The sequence below is a fragment of the Lutra lutra genome, chromosome 4 (genome assembly GCF_902655055.1).
Source record: "Lutra lutra chromosome 4, mLutLut1.2, whole genome shotgun sequence".
Classification (NCBI taxonomy): Eukaryota; Metazoa; Chordata; class Mammalia; order Carnivora; family Mustelidae; genus Lutra; species Lutra lutra.
The window spans coordinates 163,916,437-163,936,768 of NC_062281.1; the positions used below are offsets into that span (position 1 = coordinate 163,916,437).

General features: G+C 47.5%; 1 protein-coding gene across 1 annotated transcript; it reads right to left on the minus strand.

Moving 5' to 3' along the window:
- Window positions 1–1,069: 1,069 nt before the first annotated feature.
- Window positions 1,070–16,180, minus strand: MPL (MPL proto-oncogene, thrombopoietin receptor). Its single transcript, XM_047726461.1, is given in 19 exon segments — window positions 1,070–2,180; window positions 2,183–2,213; window positions 2,216–2,527; window positions 2,734–2,821; window positions 5,111–5,229; window positions 5,395–5,481; window positions 5,483–5,524; window positions 5,526–5,555; window positions 7,777–7,919; window positions 8,082–8,103; window positions 8,105–8,191; window positions 8,193–8,232; window positions 8,234–8,260; window positions 13,589–13,715; window positions 13,976–14,138; window positions 14,501–14,799; window positions 15,340–15,518; window positions 15,820–15,952; window positions 16,102–16,180. Coding segments are annotated over 19 exon segments (2,052 nt in total). The 3' UTR covers window positions 1,070–2,136.
- Window positions 16,181–20,332: the final 4,152 nt, after the last annotated feature.

Consider the following 20,332-nt stretch of genomic DNA (forward strand, 5'->3'; position numbering starts at 1 on the left):
GGGCTTTGGTTTCTGTTTGGATTCCACCAATGGAAGGATACTATGGTTACATTCCCCCCCCCTCAAATTCATATTGTTGAATTCCTAAGCTCCAGTACTCCACAGCGGAACCTTATTTGAAAATAAGATCATGGCAGATGTAATTAGTGAAGATGAGGTCATTTGGGTGAGGTCATTTAGGTCATTCAATCTAGTGAAACTGGTGTCTTTATAAAATGGGAAAGCTTGAACACAGACACGCAAGGAAAATGCCATGTGAAGATTAAAGACAGAGATGAGGGGTGATACATCTACAAGCCAAGGAATACCACGATTGCCAGGGAACCGCTAGAAGCTAGTGGAGAGGCATGAACAGACTCTTCCTCACAGCTCTCAGAAGGAACCAACCCTAATGACACCTTGAACTTCTAGCCTCTAGAACTATGAGATGGTACATTTCTGTTGTTTAAGCCACCAGCTTTGTGGTCCTTTGTTAGGGCAGTGCTGACAAACTAATACAGAGGAGAACAGAGGGAGGAGGGAGAGGGGGTCTAAGCTATGTATTCCCCTGAATCCCTCGCTACCATGTCCTCACAGTTTGGCTCTCTATCAAAGGTCACCACTCCAGTCAGGCAACCTTCTCTTAGAGTGACTCTCTAGATCTAGTAACCACAATTGCCCCTTACCCCTGGATGCCTAGGGGTGGTACCAACTCCCAGCTCTGGTTAGCCCTGGGGTACTGCACTCTTTCTTGAGGGTTGTCCTAAAACCTTATCTTTACAAATATGCCCTTTATTAAACTCTCATCAAGATGCCCAATTTGAGTGTGCATCTATTTCTGCCAAGACCCTGATTAATACAGTGGGTATGTCTGGAGCAAACAAAAAAATACCATATTTTTGCGAATTTGAATGAGTAAGGGGAATCCATAACCAGAATGGCCTAAGCACATTCTTTTTTAAAGATTTTATTTATTTATCTGAGAGAGAGAGAGAGAGAGAGAGTATGTGTGTATGCATGCACAAGGAGGGAAGGCAAAGGGAGAGAGAGAAATAGACCCCCCACCAAGCAGGGAGCCCAATATGGGACTCAGTGCGGGGCTTGATCCCAGAACCCTGATATCAGGACCTGAGTGGAAGGCAGACACTTAACTGACGGAGCCATCCAGTTTCCCCCAGCCTAAACACATTTACTGCTGCAAATGAATGGCCTAGAGGATGAGGGCGCTTGGCATGGGGTGAAGGTAGCACTATCCAGAAAGATTTCCTTCATTTAGAAAACATTTATTGAAAGCTACTATCATGCACCAAGCACTGATCTTGGTGGTGGGGAAAGACAACTAAGTCACAGCCTGGCCCTCAAGGAGCTCACAGCCTAGTAGTAGGAGCCGCAAGTAAACAGTTTATTTGCATAAAAGAAGCACAGGGATGACAGAAGTCAGGGCCGGAGATAAGAACTTTGCGGTGGTCAGCTTACAGGAAAGGCAGTGGACTCTTGAGGAACTACAGTAATTAAAGGGTGGGAGAGATGCCAGGATAAGAGAACAGGAAGGAATAATTACAGTAGTTCAGATATAACATACTACGTCCTAGGCACTTAGACTAGCTCACTTATCCTCTTCACAAATCTGTGAGTTTCTGGCATTATCCCTGTTTTATAGATGAGAAAATCAGGGTGCAAAGACTTTAAGTTATATGCCCAAGGTCACAAAGCTAGCAAGTGGGTAAGAGAGGAATTGAACTCAGCTCTGACTCCAGAGTTTATGCTTTTAACTACTCGTATACTCAGAGCCAGGAGAGAGGGTGATACTATAGAAACCAAGGTAGGAGAGAATTTAAAGGAGGAATGAGTAGTCCACGATGACAGATGCCACAGAGAGATCAAATAAATTGAGGATTGACAAGATCCTACCAGATCGTGCAATCACAATATTTGATGTGAACCCTGCCTGAGTTGTTTCCTTAGCAAAGCAGGGGAATGAACTGAAGCTGTCTGAAGATCAAATGGGAAGTGGGGATGTGGAGATGTCTTTTCAAGGAGTGGAGGATTAGGGAGGAGAGAAAAAGCAGGTGAGTTAGAGGAGCTTAGTCAAATGAACCTGGTGTGAGGAGGGAGAGTCTTGGCTTATGTCTGCAGCAGTACCAAATATTGTCAGTGTCAGGGAGCCCAACTATGAGGACAGACAGAGGGGGATGGACGGAGGTCTGAGATGTTTGTGTTGAGGGGATGGGGTGGTGGTAGGGAGGTTGGGAAAAGAGGTCTGGCCAGTTTGGATCTGTCCAGGGTATGGGGAGAGAGGGCCCTGCCAGCAGCTCAGAGGTAAGTAGGAATGGTTGGCGATGTGGGTGGTGCAGTAGGACCCCGACTCAGCCATGGGTGGGCACACACACAGGGGCATGGTCCCCAGGCAAGAAGGGGGCAATCCTCGGTAGTCCATCTGGGCCTGGGAGGAACACAGGGCCATGGAGATCTTCTCTGAGGACTTGGGTAGAATTTCAAGGGGGCTGGGTTCCACCTCCTCAAAAGCATCCGAGACTGCAGCCTTGGGCTGGGAGAAATGAGGGGAAAGGATTCTGGATTAGAGCAGGTGCAGTGGGGAGGGGGACCTGGACTATACAGGAAGGAGGGTTAGCTGGGCATAGGGCCCAGGGATGGTAGGCTGGTGGCCAAGGGCCTTGGAAAAGTGTGTAATGGGGCAAGGATCCAACTCCAGGCAGGGCTGATACTGGAGACTGGAGAAGGGAATTCACTCACCGGACTCAGCGCTGCAGTATCCCTAAGGTACTGGCCTAGGACCCGGTGCAGGTCTGGAAGGGAGGGCCACAGGGCATGCTTCAGGCTCCTTGGGGAGAAGCAAGAGGAGACTGAGTCACAGGAGTGAATTGGAAGGGAGGAGGAAACCACTGAGGTGATGAAGGGTTGAGCCTGAGGTTAGGTAATAAGGCTTGGAAAAGTAAGACTGTAGTCAAGGCAATAAGATAAGGTAGGGGGCATAGGTGAAAAGGTGGGAAAGGGGAAGTCAGAGGTGAGGGGTTCAAAAAGTGGTTTGGAGTGTCCTCAAATATCCCTGCTTCAGGGTCTTTGTGCTTGCTATTTCTGCACCTCTTGATTCGTTCCCTCATTTCATTTAGGTCTCTACTCAAATGTCATCCTAAGAGAGAAGCCTTCCCTGACCATGTCTAAAATATTCCCACCTCCTTTCCCATGTCCCGTTTCCTGCTCTGCTTTATTTTCTTTATAGCTCTTGACTTATTGTAAACACATTATATTATCCCACAGGTTTGTGTTGTATCGATCCACTAGAATATCAACTCCATGAGAACAAAGACTTTGTTTGCTCAGTCCTCTATCTCTGGGGATAGAATACTGTCTGGCTCATAGTAGGTCCTCAAGAAATTAGTTGAGTGGGTAAATGAAGAGAACCAGAGGGGCTTATTACTAAGTTACTGGGGAAGGTGGTCTCTCTGGGAAGAGTATAGATTAAGGTAAGTTGGGGGACCCTGCGATTCTTTAGGCTCATATTTCCACATGGAAAGACTTCAGTTGAACAACATTTCAGGGTTCTTCTGTGACCTCACTCATATCTCTCCAGGGGAGGAGTGATTTATCTGGCAAATTGGGGACAAGGAACTGAGTTCACCTGGTTCATCATCTTCCTCTTCTACCCCAACTCTTTTGTCGGCTCTGACTACCTGCACAGAGGCTATAATGTGGTCTGCTCACACAGAGGAAGTGAATTAAAAATTAAAAGAAAGACATGTTCAAGGAGAGATGGAGCAGAAAGGAGGGACATCTAACCTAGTCTAGGGTCACCAGGGAGGATGCCCGGGAGGAGTTGCCTTCTGAGATGAGTCTTTAAGAACCAAGAGATGTTACCAACTGAAGGACTGAGGTGGTATGGATTGTATCCTTGTGTGTGTTTGTTTTGTTTTACTTTTCTATTCTCATGTTTATAACTTCCAATGACATTTCTCTTCAGTCTTAGTCGTCCCACATAAACAAGTCATTAATAACATTTTTTTTTAAGGGTGTGCTATTTGGCAAGCACTGTGCTGAGTGCTGAGGATTTAAAGATGATCACGTAAGGTATAGGGAAGACATATAAAGATATAAATACCGGGGCGCCTAGGTGGCTCAGTGGGTTAAGCCTCTGTCTTCAGCTCAGGTCATGATCTCAGGGTCCTGATATCAGGCTCTCTGCTCAGCAGGGAGACTGCTTCCCCCTCCCCTCTGCCTGCCTCTCTGCCTGCTTGTGATCTCTCTTTCTCTGTCAAATAAATAAATAAAATATTAAAAAAAAAAAAGAAAGAAATACCATGAAATGCTACTGGTACTGTGATAGAAGTCTGTACTGGGGCACAAAGAGAGTAGACAATAGGGGAGAGTTTAGGAAAGGTTTCTAGGATTTGGTGGAGAAGGTTATTAAAGATAAAGGACAGAGTCATGGAGGAACATATCCCCAGCAAAGGGAACATCGTATGCAATGGCACTGAGAAGTAAAACCAGGGGGCTTATGGAGGAATCACCACAGTTTGGCAAGGCTTGATGCACAGGGTGGGAAGGGGTGGAAAGACTGGCAGGGGCCAGATTTTACAGGGCCTTGCCTGTCATTCCAGAGTCTGGACTCTATCCTCGGAACTAGTAATGAGACTTAAGGAGGGGAGTGACAAGTTCATTTGTGCTTTTAGGAAGATCATTTGGGTGGCTGTGTGAGGCCAGAATTGGAGGGTGAAGCGGCTCTGTTTCAGCGAGCCGGGTAGTGTTTTGTAGGACTAAAAAGGGGACCATTGGTTCGAGCGACATTTGGAGGTGGAATGGGGCAGACGAGGGCGGCCCTTGCGTAAAAGGAAGGGAGGTGCCTAGAGTCCGGGTTTGGATGATGGGTGGACAGCAGCCCTGTTACTGAGATTGAGGAGCCAGGAGGTGGGGTTGTTTGAGGGGTATAGCGGGCATGTTAGCGTGTAAGGAAGCGGTGCGACTCCCAGGGGAGACGTGCAGGGAAGTGGCTGAAAGCCACAGGTGTGGACATGCGGTCCTTGGTCCTCGGGAGAGCAGGTTGTCGTAGGGTAACCCTGGAAGCTTGCTTAGAGGCCTCCGGCCCCACCCGTCTCCTGAGTGAACCGGGGCGTACCTGTAGTGCGCAGGAAACTGCCACCTCAGCAGCAGCAGGCCCGGAGGGCGCTGAGGCCCCAGCACCACGAGCAGAGCGGTCACCAAGGAGATCCAAGCTAAGGGACAAAACCAGTCAGACTTCGGCAACCCCTGGCCGGAGCCCCGCCCCCAGGCCCGCCAGACCCCGCCCCGCCCCTCCCCTTCCCCTTCCCTCCCCTCCCCTTCCCCTCCCCCCACCTCCCGGCGCCTGCGCCCCTCCACTCGCGCAGCCGCAGAGCGCCTTGCTCCCTGCTGGGCGCTCACCGAGTCGGAGGTGGTCTCTGCTCGCACCGGCTCTGACCAGGCGCTCCAGGGCCCTTGGTAGGTGGGACCGTGGAGCCTGGCGCGCAGCTTGTAGGCGGTAGCGAGAGCGCGGGCGCAGCTCCAAGGTCTCACCGCTGGGCCCCGAGAGGCGGCTCCAGCACCTGCGCAGAGGGGAGCGAGCCGGTGGGCAGGCTCCCGGCGGCGCGGCGCCGGCGTCAGGGCCTCTACAGCCTGGCATCCTTTTGGCCAAAGGCTTACCGCTCTGAATCTCCGGGGATCCCTCCCAGAGAGCCGCCCCGACAGAATAAATACATGCATCCCAGCGAAAACTGGCAAGATAGAGCCTGACAGAGAGGCATGCTGACAGAGAAACGCGCCCCGACTCACACACACACACACACACACACACACACACACGCTGGCACGCAGACCTCATCTGCACAGAGAACTGACCACTCATCCGGACACAAATGCATTCGCACACTGACCGGGGCACGTGGACATCCCGCCAGAAGTGCTCCCCACGATCCAGGTCAGGCGACGGAAACCCCAGGCACATTCAGATACTCAGGGCCAAACGGACTGTTCACAAGTAACATGCATCCAGCTGCAGATGCTAGGTGCTGAGGGGCAAGGACAGATTCCAAGCAGAGGGAACAAGCATCGTGTGGACAAGCAGGGAGACTAGCCATCAGGTAGCAAACATTTACGACGTGCTGGTGATATGCCAAGCACTGGGGAAAAGGATAGATGAAACACGGTTCCTCGCAAGTCCAAGGAGGACCGCATGCAAACTAGTAAATAATTACAAGTCATTAGTGCTATAATGATGATTTAAGTAAGGCAGGATAGGAGCAGGAGGAAGCATGGCATGCTGCCTGGGCTGCTTGGTTGGGGGTTAGAGAGTAGTTCAGTGTGCTAAAAGCATGGATGGGCAGGCGGGGTGGTCAACGATGAGCTAAGGCAGTAGTAGTAGGGATTTGAGTAAACCAAATAGTTTACTAAATAATAGTAAACCAAATAGTGTACTAGTTTTTTACTAGTACAGTAAACCAAACTTCAGTGTTGCGTGAATGGAGGGAAGGGACAAGGGAAAAGGAAGAAGAGTTAAGGGTGATTGCAGGTTTGGATAACTGGTAAGTGGTAGAACCACTGCCAGAGAACCCAGAAGTTTGAGGATGAAATACTGTATGGTTTCACTTTATTAGGGTTCAACAACAGTCAGAACTTATCAATGGTGACGTCAGAACAGTGCTTACCTTGGGGTATGTGTGGCTTGTAAGGGGCATGAGGAACTTCTGAGGTGTAGAAATAACTTATATCTTGATCTGGGTAGTGGTTAATGGGTGTATACATGTACAAATTGATCAATTGTATATTTAAGATCTATGTATTTCTTGAATGGAACATACCCCAATGAAAAGGTAAATAAACTTGGGGAGGAAGATGAGTTTAGTTTAATTTTGGATATACTGGGTCTGAAATGCCCCCAAGGGCTTTTTTTTTTTTTTAAAGATTTTTATTTATTTATTTGACAGACAAAGATCACAAGTAGGCAGAGAGGCAGGCAGAGAGAGAGAGAGGAAGGGAAGCAGGCTCCCTGCTGAGCAGAGAGCCCGATGCGGGGCTCGATCCCAGGACCCTGAGACCATGACCTGAGCCGAAGGCAGAGGCTTAACCCACTGAGCCACCCAGGTGCCCCGCCCCCAAGGGCTTTTATGCACACTGTCTGGTAAGAAGTTGTATATACACGTGGTTAACAAGAATAAAGTAGAGAAAGTAATATTTAACGATTGTATATTGAGTACCTTCTATCTGCCAGCAGCATGCTAGATATTTATATACTTAATTTTTGTCACAACTCTGGAAGATAGATAGTTGTATCTCCATTTGACAAAATGGAGACTTCCAAAGTTTAGGTAATTTACCTAGGGCATAGAAGTTTCTTTCCATTTGGGTGTTGGAATGTAAGTTTGGGCTGGTAAATGCATAGTCATCAAAACTCTAAGTACTTACCTAGGATGAGCATGTATATTTATCGAGAAGAGAAGGGAGTCTAGCATGGGACTATATGAAGAACAACAGATTAAGGAAGGGTGGAAAAAGAGGAGCCAGGAAAAAGGGAGAAGGTTCAGCCAGACAAGTAGTATAAGAATTAGGAGATTGATAACCCAAGGCAAAAGAAAGAGAAAATTTTTAAATGGGAATAGTCAGCAGTGTCAAATGCCAAAGAAAGATTAAGATGCCAGTTGAGTCAGATCAACACAGATATAGAAACCCAGACACAGATACATGGATACCTTTACTCTTGATAACAGACCGGATGAATCTCAGGGGTACTCTGTGTAGTGAAGTCTGTGGGCATTTTTTCCTCGATCGTACCTTCCAGTCTTGATGGCCTTCTCCTGTGTAGCGGAGCTGATAGCAGGTCTCTTGGGCTCCCCAGGATGATGGGTGTTGCCATTCCACTTCCAGCTGCCCACTGGAGACCTCCCTCCAGTGCAAGTTTGGAGTGGGGATGAGCACTACAGGGATGCCAGCAGGGACTGGCCTAAGCTCTTCTGTGCGTGTGACATCATGCCACTAGGGCCATGGGTCAAAAGTGCCAGAGCCGGTGATCCTGGGCATGGGGTCAGTGCCAGTAGGGGCAGGAAGTACGTGGGAGGAGAAGGTAAGGAAGTTCTTACCAGCCTGGTGGATCCAGAAAGGTGGAGCCCAGATAGCTGTGAACAGCACCCTGGGCTGTGGTCACCTCCACAAGGATGTGAATAATGCTGTCGTTTCGTGACTTGAAGTGGCCAGCGGGAGAACTGGGAGGGCTGTAATCCTGGATTTTCTCCTCTTCCACTTCTCCCAGATGGGGTCCCTAAGAATCATGCCCATAGAGTCACTTAATTGAGCCTAATCCTGATAATTCCCATCCCACAAGGGATATGACATGTAGGGATATAATCTAACTCCTCCCATGGATGGGCTTCCAAGGCTTTCCTCTCTGTCTTCCTGCCACGATGTTTTGTTTTCTGAAGCTGACTTTGGTGTCCAGCCTCTTTCTCTTGAGGAAAGAGCTAGATGATTCATGGACACAGCCTGGGCTCTAGAGCTCAGGTCTTGGCTTGGTCGGACAACTCTGGTACATGACTGATCTCTGCTCCCACTTCTTCATCTGTAAAATGGGTTAAAAATCCTTACTTCACAGGATTGTTTCAAAGAGCCTTCATCTTTCTGGTGCAAAGGTCCTCACATTTTTAATCTCATACAGCAGACCTGTTAGTCACCTCTCTCTGGGTTATTCTACTATTAGATGATTACAACAGCCTCCCAACTGGCTTTTCTGCCTTCATTTCCACCACTCCCTTGTGGAGTTTGTTCTCCACATGGCCACCAGAATTTGCTTCCTAAATTTTAATCTGATAATGTCCAGAAGAGATCACAAATCTGTCCATTTGTTTGACTTTTTCCCATGGTATTCCATGAGCTTCTGGGTCTTTGTGCATGCTAAGTCTCTAGCCTGGAGTAAGGCCAGCTTCTAACTGGTGATTCTGCCACCTTTCCTCCTTCATCATTTCACAGAGAAATACACCTTTTTGCAAGAAAAGTCACATCACATCACTCTTCTGCCTGAGATCCTTCAGTGGCTCCCCGTCCCCCCTTGAATGAAATCTAAGCTCCATGCAGGGCCCTATATGCTTTACTTCTTCCCTACCTGGCCATTCTGTCTCCTACAATTCTTACTCCAGCTTGCCGCTTCTCACCCACATGGGCCTTCTTGCTGTGCTGTAAATATGCCCCCACGCAATGCCTTTGCGCTACACCTTGCCCTTGATTGCTCTGACTCTAGATCTCCATGTGACTCATTCTTTTTTTTGCCATTTAGGGCTCCTGGTGTTCTCTGACCACAGAGTCTAGACTAGCACCCACCCCCCATCCTCCTACTTAATCTCTATCATATAACCTGTTCCGCGGTCACCTTACTTCTTTGTCACCCCTCTTTTCCCCCCCAACTAAAATGGAAGCCCCAACAATGTGGAAACTTTTTTATCTGTCACTCCAGCCCCAATGTCTGGCGCATAGTCACCCTCAATGATTGTTTATTGAACAGATGAATCATGTCTCCTTCCTGATTATAATTCCTAAATGGCTAGCTCTTACAAAAATTATTTATTAATGTATTTATGTATTTACTTCTTTATTTAACAAATAATTGATACTATGTGGCAGACACTGTGCTAGGCAGCATGAATACATAGAAGAGTAATCAAGGAGCTCTCATTCCAGTGGGAGGGGCAGAAAAACAGATGGTATTTTCTGTGGTGTGTTTGGGCTCCTTTGGGGAGGGGTGGGTATCAAGGAGGATAATTTAACCCAGATGGGGAGAGTCAGAGAATACTTCCTGGACAAGGCAGTGCTTAGACCGGGTCTTGGACTATAAATAGGACAGGCAAAGGGGACCGACAGGCAACCCAGGCACATGCTTGTGCATAGATAAGAGATAGGGTGCTTTGGGGGAAATTCTAAGTGGAACAGAATGCCCTTAGCTTAGAGGGCCTGGTGGTGAGTGGTAAATGGGAGAGGGCAGACTAAGATCATGTATGATCTTATGGCCTTTCTGAGGAGCTTGAACTTAATCTTATAGTAATCACGGAAACATTTAGGGATTTTAAACAGAAACTTGTCATAATTAGCATTGTACTTTGGGAAGATCACTGTAACTGCAATTTGTGGGAAAGAATTTGTGAGGACAGACAAGACGCAGGGAGATCCAATAGGACACTTTTATGGATGAAGGCCCAGAAACGGGGTGGTGACAATGGAGATGGAGAAAAGGGATTCAAGGGATACTGAAGAGGTAGAGATGATAAGACTGTTTCTGATTAGACCTAGAGTGTGTGGAAAAGGCAGAAGCCCATGGAAATCACTATGTCAGGCCTGGAAAATTGAGCTGATGGTAGGATGGAGGACAATAGGAGGAAGAGCAGGTTTTGGTAGAAGAAATGATGATGTCAGTTTTGTTCCCCTTTAATCCATTCATGGCACCTCTAGACTATGGAAACCTGTGCAGTTTTTAAAAGGAATCAGTTACGCCTTTTTGTGATGGGCTCCAAGACACATTTTTAAGTAAAAAAAAAGTAAGTTGGCAATTATATATATAATGTGTTCCAATTCATACTGAAAATGAAATGTTGTGTATAAACATGAGTAAGTACATAGAAAAACTGGAAGAGCACATTAAAACTGTTAATGGTGTTTTCTTCATTATTCATTAATTTAGCAATTTTTTTTTCTAACTGCTAAATTCCAGGCACTGTGGTAGGTAAGAATACATTAGTGAGTAAAAGCAGATATTGACTTTGCTCTTAGGGATCATGTATGTTCAAGATCAGCCCCTCTCAACTGGAGTTCTGAGACAGAATGGTATCAATGAAATAACCACATAAAATATAAATGTAAAATTGTAACTATGATAAGTACTTATGAAGGAGAGGTAAATGGTACAATAAGTATGTATAATAGTGCTATTGGACCTGATGAGGAAGATCAGGGAGGGTTCCCTGAGAAGGTGACATTTGAGTTGAGATCTGAAGGAGGGCTGGGTGGACAGCATGCACAAAGACCCAGAAGCAGGAGATAATATGGCAGATAGAAGGAGACCAAAGAGTCATAGAGAGGAAAAGGCAGCATAGTGTAAGATGAAGCTGAAGGTATTCAGGGGCTGAGTCTGTTAGTACTCTATAATGCCACAATAGGGTTCTTCTTCTTCTTTTTCTTCTTCTTTTAATCCTAAGAGCCATAAGAAGCTATTGCAGATTTTTAAAAAAGATTTTATTTATTTGACAGGCAGAGGTCACAAGTATGCAGAGAGGCAGGCAGAGAGAAAGGGAGGAAGCAGGCTCCCTGCTGAGCAGCTAGCCTGATGTGGGGCTCGATCCCAGGACCCTGGGATCATGATCTGAGCCAAAAGCAGAGGCTTTAACCCACTGAGCCACCCAGGTGCCCCACTATTGCAGATTTTTGAGCAGAGAGTGTTATGTTCATTTTTGCACTTTTAAAAATCACTACTCTGGCTCCTATGTGGAGAATGATTTGGAGGATTTAAGAGGTGATCTTATAATAAGTCTCCTCAGTAGCCCAAGTGAGACACCATGATGGCTCGTACTAGGGGAATGGCAGTGATGAACAGAAGTGGACAGATTCTAGAGATATTTAATAGGTAAAATCAATAAGACTCCATAACTTTCTTACACCATATACAGAGATAAATTCAAAATGCTTGAGAGACCTAAAAGTGAGGCAGGAAACCATCAAAATCCTAGAAGAGAACATAGGCACCAACCTCTTTGACATCGGCTGCAGCAACTTCTTACTAGACTCATTGCCAGAGGCAAGGGAAACAAAAGCAAAAATGAACTATTGGGATTTCATCAAGATAAAAACTGCACAGCAAAGGAAACAGTCAACAAAACTAAAAGGCAGCCTTCAGAATGGGAGAAGGTACTTGCTTATGTCTTATCAGATAAAGGGCTAGTATCCAAAATCTACAAAGAACTTATCAAACTCAACACCCCAAAAACAAATAAGCCAGTCAAGAAATGGGCAGAAGACATGAACAGACACTTCTCCAAAGAAGACATACAGATGGCTAACAGGCACATGAAAAGATGTTCAACATCACTCATCATCAGGGAAATGCAAGTCAAAACCACAATGAATATCACCTTATACCTGTCAGAATTAATAACACAAAAAACAACAGGTGTCGGCGAGGATGCAGAGAAAGGGGAACTCTCTTACACTGTTGGTGGGAATGGAAACTGGTGCAGCCACTCTGAAAAAGAGTATGGAGTTTCCTGAAAAAGTTAGAAATAGAAGTATCCTACAACCCAGCAGTTGCATTACTAGGTATTTACCCAAAGGATGCAAAAATACAGATTTGAAGGAGTATATGCACCCCAATATTTACAGAAGCAGCACTATCAACAATAGCCAAACTATAGAAAGAGCCCAAATGTCCATTGACCGATGAATGGATAAAGAAGACATGCTGTGTGTGTATATATGTTCCATATATATATATATATATATACATATATATATATATATATATGGAATATTACTCAGCCATCAAAATAATGAAATCTTGCCATTTGCAATGATGTGGATGGAGCTACAGTGTATTATGCTAAGCAAAATAAGTCAAAGACAAATACCATATAACTTCACTCATATGTGGAATTTAAGAAACAAAACAGATGAACATATGGGAAGGAAAAAAAGAGAGGGAAGCAAACCATAAGAGACTCTTAATGATAGAGAACAAACTGAGGGTTGATAGAGGGAGCTGGGGGGCACCTGGGTGGTTCAGTGGGTTAAGCCTCTGCCTTCGGTTCAGGCCATGATCTCAGGGTCCTGGGATCAAGCCCCGCATCAAGCTCTCTTCTCAGCAAGGAGCCTGCTTCCTCCTCTTTCTCTCTCTGCCTGCCTCTCCACCTACTTGTGAACTCTCTCTGTCAAATGAATAAATATAATCTTTAAAAAAAAAGAGAGAGATAGAGGGAGCTGGGCAGAGGATGGGCTAGATGGGTGATGGGGATTAAGGAGGGCACTTGTTATGATGAGCACTGGATGTTATATGTAAGTGATGAGTCACTAAATTCTACTCCTGAAACCAATATTATACTATATGTTAACTATCTAGAACTTAAATAAAAATTTGAAAAACAAAACAAAACAACAAAAACTAAGACTTGGTTTTAGATTGGATATGTGAGGAGTGACAGATTAGTGAGGTGCTTGGTGATAATTCTTGAAGGCGAAGTTTGGATTGGATTTGATAGTGGAGAGGTGCAGTATGTATTTGAGTAGGGGAAGACCATTCAATGTTTGAGTTTTTAGCAAAGGTGTTTGTCAGAAGCATGGGGGATAAATTGCGGGTGAATGAGAATGTAGGTTGTTGCAGTGGTAGGTGATATAGTCTAGGTCTAGGTGATATGATTAAATCCGGACTAAACCAAGGCATCCCAATGGGGATGGAAAGAAGTTGAGAAGGTAAAATACCTATTGGAGGACATGAGCATGGAGGGCAATTGGTTTGGGGACAAGGGAGGGGAGTGAAGAGGATCAAGAACAATCTCTCCCTTTCTGCATGATCATGCCTCTCTCCCATGACATCAAGCTCAATCATAATTTCAGCTCTCACCTGTCTCTGGGGCAGCACCGTGCCCTGCTGTGGAAGAAGAAGCCTTGGGAGCTAGCATGGTCCTGTTGCTGCCACTGACAGGTAACATTCTTCAGGTTCAAGGTAAAGCACTGCAGTCCAATTTCCACTGAATTAACAGAAGAAAGTCCCATCAGGGCCAACACATTCCCACTCTGTAGGGTAGCCAGACTATCTTTACATACGTAACTTGGAATATTTACCCTCATTCTTTGTTCTCTCCCTGAATATAGTTCACTGTGTCTGTCCAGTGGCAAGTTTGGGGTTATTAGGAAGGACCATGGTTCTCAGAGCTTCCATATCCTGTCCAGACCTCTCTAGAGTTCTTTTCTATCTTCTCCCCATCTTCCCATTCTTTTGTTGACGTACCTGCATCTCCAGGCAGGTCCACGGTTGCAGGGAGGGACCAGGAACCCCAGGAACCAAGGAGGGAGACCCCATCAGGTTGGCTGCGCAGCTGCAGCCAGTAGGATTGACCAGGCTCGAGCCCTGAGATGAGGCAGCTTCCACTCCTCACTGTTAGAGATGAAGCCTTGGAAGAAGAATCCCAGCCTCAGAATCTAGGTCTGCCTCAACCGAGACAGCCTCCATCTCTTATATTTGAAGCCCCACAGCATACCTGTGGAAAGATGGCCACTTCCTCACTGGATATTTAATGCACACAGACTAGGGGCCAGGTCAGTGGGTTTCAGGTGGTGTCCAGAACTTTTTAGGCCTGAAACACTCAGTTTTGTTGGTGTGAATGACCCAAAGTGGGAGATACCTAAATAAACATCACTCCCAAGCCCATACTAACTTTCCAAGGACCAACCCAGTCTGGAATCCCCAAAGTATGGAATCCCCTGGGCAAATTTTAGGGTAGGAGATAAGAGGTGGGGCAGAAGGCCAGGATACTTCTCTAGTTGGGGACGTCTGCTCTGGTCCATCCTGTTGGGGCATCATGGGCTGAGCACATGGAGGCTGGTGCAGAGCTGGGACCAGGTTTAGTCTCTGCAGAATTGGACAGCAGGTTTCTGTGGGCAGCAGCTGCATGACTGTGGGACCAATGGAATTCCTGGGATCCTTGGGGCCATAGCGAAGTTCATGCCTCAGGAAATCACTGATTTCGGGAGCTGGGGTCTCCCAGCTGATCTGAAGTTCCCCTGGCTGGATCCCGCCTGAAGCCTTAATGATATCTGGGGGAGCTGGCAAGCCTGGGGGCAAGACAGGGTACACCAGAACTCTCTGAGTGCCATAGCAGATGGTTCAACCCATGGACTGTAGAGAGGGGAGCTGCAGCTGGGTTGGGGGCAGCCCCTGGATTCTAGAAGATCACAGGCCACTGTTCTCTTATAGGCCAGGGCAAGGAGGCTCCTTATCCTGTTTTCCTTTCCTCATGAGAACAGTGACCTCACTGCGGCTTTGTTAGACTCAGTGCTTTCAAGAACAGGGATCTCTTCATCTCTGTATCCTTGTCACCCTGCACAGTGCCTGACACACAGTAGGTATTCTGTAACTGTTGAATTACTCAACGAATAGGTTAATGATGGGATAGGAGCATAGGTTTGTCTCTGGTGTGAAATGAAATCTAGTTCTGGATGTGAAGAATGATAAGGGGGTCTCGAGGTGCCTCTGGTGGTCTGGTAATGAAGGGCATCCACATTGCCCTAAAAGAGCACAGACCAGTCTGATCCTAGGAGCTGGACTGAGGACAGCAGACAGAGGGGCCAGGGTGACAGGAGGATGGCCCTTACCTACACTATCCACAAAGAGCACACGCTGGGTCAGAGTCTGGTTCAGAAACACGTTCTTCACCCAGAGGTGCAGCGGAAAGAAGAGGCGAACTTCATCCTGGGCTGGAAACTGACACACGTATCGGGTTCCAAAGGGGGGCACGCTCTTGAAACTCAGGGGGCAGGCACGGGGCTTCTCCCTGTGGTATAGGAGAAGTCTGCTCCACCTACACGGCCACCATGACATCATGGGCCCAAGCCCAACTTCGATTTCCATTACTGCCATTTTTGAACTCAGTGCCTGGCATAGGTGGGCTTAAGGATTATGCAGGGACCAGCACTGGGGCCATCCAAAGCACTTCTGTTTATTAAATGGTTACTGAGGGCATGTACTTGGAATAGTCTCTGATAGGGCCAAAGGCAGGGAAGCTACAGGAGCTGGGCTCAGCTGAGGCAAGGACAGGACAGACACAGGGGAGCATGACACAGCCCAGCACATACCCTGGGTAGGCATACAGCAGCTGGTATGTTCCATTGGGTGCTGCCTCTTCCTCATCCCAGAAGCAAGTGAGGTCCTCAAATGTTCGAGAGAAACAGTTCAGGGGCTCTGAATCCGAGGCCAGAAAGGAGGCATCTGAGGAACAGCTGGTGAGTTGAGCTCAGGGTGCTCCCACGCATGTTTATGGGCAAGAGTAAAGGGGCTGGTGGGAGCCTCCTACCTTGCACCCCCCCAGGACTCCCTCTTCCTGGGAATAGGTGATCTCCACCCTCCACACACCTCACCTTGGTTGGTGACTTGTGCCAGATTTTGGGGGGACAGGAGGAGGCAGGAGGTGACCGCCAAGAGGGCCCAGGAGGGCATCTTCTCCGGCACTGTGTGCCTGGCTTAGCCCATCCTCCCCTCAGGAAGCCGGGCCCCAATCCCCTCCCAGGCCAGCCCCTCAGGTTCCTGTCAGATACAGCCCCACGTCCTGTCCCTGTCCCTGCCCCTTTGGGGCCCATTCCGACCACACTGGGGCCAGAGGCCAGGGGAGGGGGAGTGGGAGTGGGCAGGAGGGGAGGAGGGATTTGAAAGAGAAGATATAGGCCTTTTGGTGGGAGGGAGATGGGGGTCATCTTTTTGACCGTGAACCAGGAGACTGAGCCCCTGTGTGTGACCATGTCAACTATTACAGAAGGGTATATTATCAACAAGAATAACCACATTTACTGAGCACTTACTAAGGACTTCATATCTATTCACTCAGATCATCCTCCCTTTAGTATTATTTCCACTACCAAGCAGCTACACCATGCTGCTGGAAGGTGTAGTCCATTGGGAAAGGACTGCCTCACAGCCATAACAAAATGGTGGCTGTTTCCACTTGAACGGCTTCTGTAACTTTGTGCACAAACACATTCTCTGGAACTGGACGTGCACCCTCCCTCGTGGGGAGCCTCCAGGGCTGCCTCTTGTCCTGTGTTACTCAAAGTATAGCCTGTAGACCAACAGCAACAGCATTGCCTGGGTGCCTGTTAGAAATGCAGAATCTGGGGTGCCTGAGTGGCTCAGTCAGTTGGGCGTCTCCCTTCAGCTCAGATCATGATCACAGGGTCCTGGGATCGAACCCCGCATTGGGCTCCCTGCTCAGCGGGGAGCCTGCTTCACCCTCTCCCTCTCCCTCTGCCTATTTGAGCTCTTCCTCTCTGTCAAATACATAAATAATAAAATCTTTAAAAAAAAAAATGCAGAATCTTGGGCCCCACCCCAGACCTACTAAAACAGAATCTGCACTTGACCAAATCCCCAGGTGATTTGAACACCCATTTAAGTTGGAGAAGCACTGGTATTGTGGCTTAGTTATGCTCATCTTCTTCACATCAGTAGCAAAAGAGAAGGCATGATGCCTTGTCTGAAGCCCAGGCTGCCTCCTGGGAGTGCTGTACCTGTGGGTGGCTTTTATGCCTTCTCTCACAAGCCCTGACTCTTGCAGGGATAGAGGGACGTGTAAGAACTCCTCTAACAAGCCCCTCCGGCCTCAGCTGGGGCTACCATCTCTGGCTCTACAGGCTAAGTGGCCTCCATGTCAACCTTTTCTCCTCCTCCTGAATTAATGTTACTTACAGAGAGATTTGGGGGAGCTGGGTGGGCAGGGAGTAAACGGAAATGCTTCAACCTTCTTGGGATGTCTTAGTTTCTCTGGCTCTATTTCTCTGCAAGAAGAGCCTGAGGCCAGACTCATCCTGATTCCTGTCCAGCTCTTGGGTTATAGGGACCAGCTTCCTCTGTCCAATGGGGATGACTTTGGAGCCCTCCCCCAGCCGCCTATCAAGGGCCACCCAACCTCCAGGTCAAGTGAGGGGGAAACACATTAATGTTCACACACTCCCAATGCTTTGATGCTCTGTCTATGCGGATGACTTCAAAATTAGTATCTCTAGCTGTGGCTTGTCCTGGGATCCACACTGGGATCACCACCCACCAGCTTGGCATCTCCACAGGCACGTCTAATGGGTAACTTATACTTGAGATGGCCAAAGTCAAACTCTCTCTCTCTTTTTTGAAAAGATTTTATTTATTTATTGAACAGAGAGATCACAAGTAGGCAGAGAGGCAGGCAGAGAGAGAGGGGGAAGCAGGCTCCCTCACTGAGCAGAGAGCCGGATGCGGGACTCTGAGATCATGACCTGAGCCAAAGGCAGAGGCTTAACCCACTGAGCCACTCAGGTGCCCCAAAGTCAAACTCTTGGTTCTGGTTTCCACCCCGAAGCCTGTGATTTTCTTTTTCCTCTAGTCTTACCTTCCTCTGTAAATGGCACCACCATTTACTCAAGTGATCAAACCCGAAACCTCAGTCCTCCTTGATTCCTATCTTTCTCTTACCCTACATTCAACTCATGAGGAAGTCCTATTTGATATTCTTTTAAAATGTACCCTGAGGGGCGCCTGGGTGGCTCAGTGGGTTAAGCCTCTGCCTTCGGCTCAGGTCATGATCTCAGGGTCCTGGGATCAAGCCCCGCGTCGGGCTCTCTGCTCTGCAGGGAGCCTGCTTCCTCCTCTCTCTCTCTCTGCTTGCCTCTCTGCCTACTTGTGATTTCTCTCTGTCAAAAAAATAAATAAAATCTTTTTTTTTTTAAGATTTTATTTATTTATTTGACAGAGATCACAAGTGCCCCAGGCGCCCCATAAATAAAATCTTAAAAAAAAAATGTACCCTGAATGTGAGCATTTTTTACCACCTCCCCCCATCCTAGTCCAAGTCTGGACTACTGCCGCAGCTTCCTGGCTGCTCCCCACCCCTCTCCGGGCAGCCCGCCCTCCTGTCCTCTGCAGGACAGAGGGAGCTGTATTAAATGCAAATCCAACTTCTTCCTCCCCTGCTCAAAACCCGCTAATTGTTTCCTACTGCATTTAGAATAACAGCCAAATACCTTCTCAAGGCATACAAGGTCCTGCCTGGGGATACAAGGTTCTGCGTGATGTGGCCCCTGCTTACTTAAATCTCGTCTCCTACCACTGTCTTCACTCTCAACCAGCCACAATAACCTCATTGTGTCTCTCATCTCAATCCTTATCATGCTCAACCTTTCTGCAACATTTGATATTCTCCTCCTTCCTTGGCTTCTACAAAGTATCACATTCTCCTGGTTTCCTCCTACCCCCTGGAACATTCCCTTCCAGTTTCTTTCTTTCTTTACTCTTTCTCTCAAATGTTGTTGTTCCCCAGGTGTCCTTGCTTTGCCCCTTATCACCCCCCCACCCCCAAGAGATCTCATGGCTTCAGTTCCATCTATAGACCAATAACTCCCAAGACTGTACCACTCTCTTGAACTTCAGATTCTCAGCTACTTGTTGGATCTCTATTTGTTGTTCTATAGACACTTTGCCTAAATGCACCAAGTCCCAAGTGCAACTATCACTGACTCCCATACACCCTTCCCGATTCTTCTCTTCCAGGGTTTTCTGCATCTCACCCTAGGTTCCTGGGCATCTAGGCCTGGAAGCTGAAAGTTATCCTCAAATCATTCTCCCTCCACTCCTGCACCCAAGCCTTACCAAGTCTGTGACTTCTACAGGGAGATAGTGTAATAGTGCGAAGGATGCAGAACCCGCAAGTCAAGGGGCTTTGTCTGTCCAGAGTTGAGATGGGGGCTCTGCATGCCTGAGTAAAAGGAGGTGCAGCTACCTGTCCCTGTCACTTTCCCATTTTTCTCTGTTTCCACACAGCGGGGAAGAGGTGCCTTCCCCAATTCTTTGCTTCTTTAGAATATCAAGGGGGGTGTTAGAAGAGATCTAGGGGAAAAGAGACCACTTAGGTAGCCCATTCTTTGGTCAGGGAGTCCAATAGATTCCTCAAGGTCAGCTCAGATCAGCAGGCCTAGGCTTTTCTGTTGGGCTATAAGGCCAAAGCCCCAGCTTAGAGAAAACTGTATTTGATCTCTGTATAGTCGTTGCTCGGAGAATGTAAGGGGTTGCTGGATGAGACTTGGCTCAGGCACTAAGTCTACTGTTAAACTACTCTCTGGGGGCAGGAGGGAGCCCTGTTTTGTAGCATTTGTAGGTTTTTGGTGCAAATACACCACCACAGCCTATTTCACACTGCTAAGATGACGTTGCTGAACAATGAGTTGGGAAGAGAAGTCACTCTCCTGAGCCCATGCCTGTCTCCCCATTTCCCCAGATTTCCAACACCAGTCAGACAGTCGGGGATAGGTAACTCTAGGCCCCCGGATTCTCCATCTCCCCAACACTTACTTCCCCAGCATTGCCAAACTCCTCTCCAGAAGGGGTTGTTCCACTTGTTGGATGGTTCTGGCAGGGTGTCAGAGCGCCATCTTTGCCCCCCACCTTTGTCAATGTTGTTTTAAGTTTGCTATTCTGATAGTTGACGAACAGCTCAATCTCACTTGGTGCTTTTTCTGAAGCTCAAATTTGCTTTTATTCTTTCCCTGCTTAACATTCTTTCATGGCTCCATAGGATTCTTTGGACCAAGACTCATCTCTGGATGCTGGAACACAAGGCCCTTATACCTT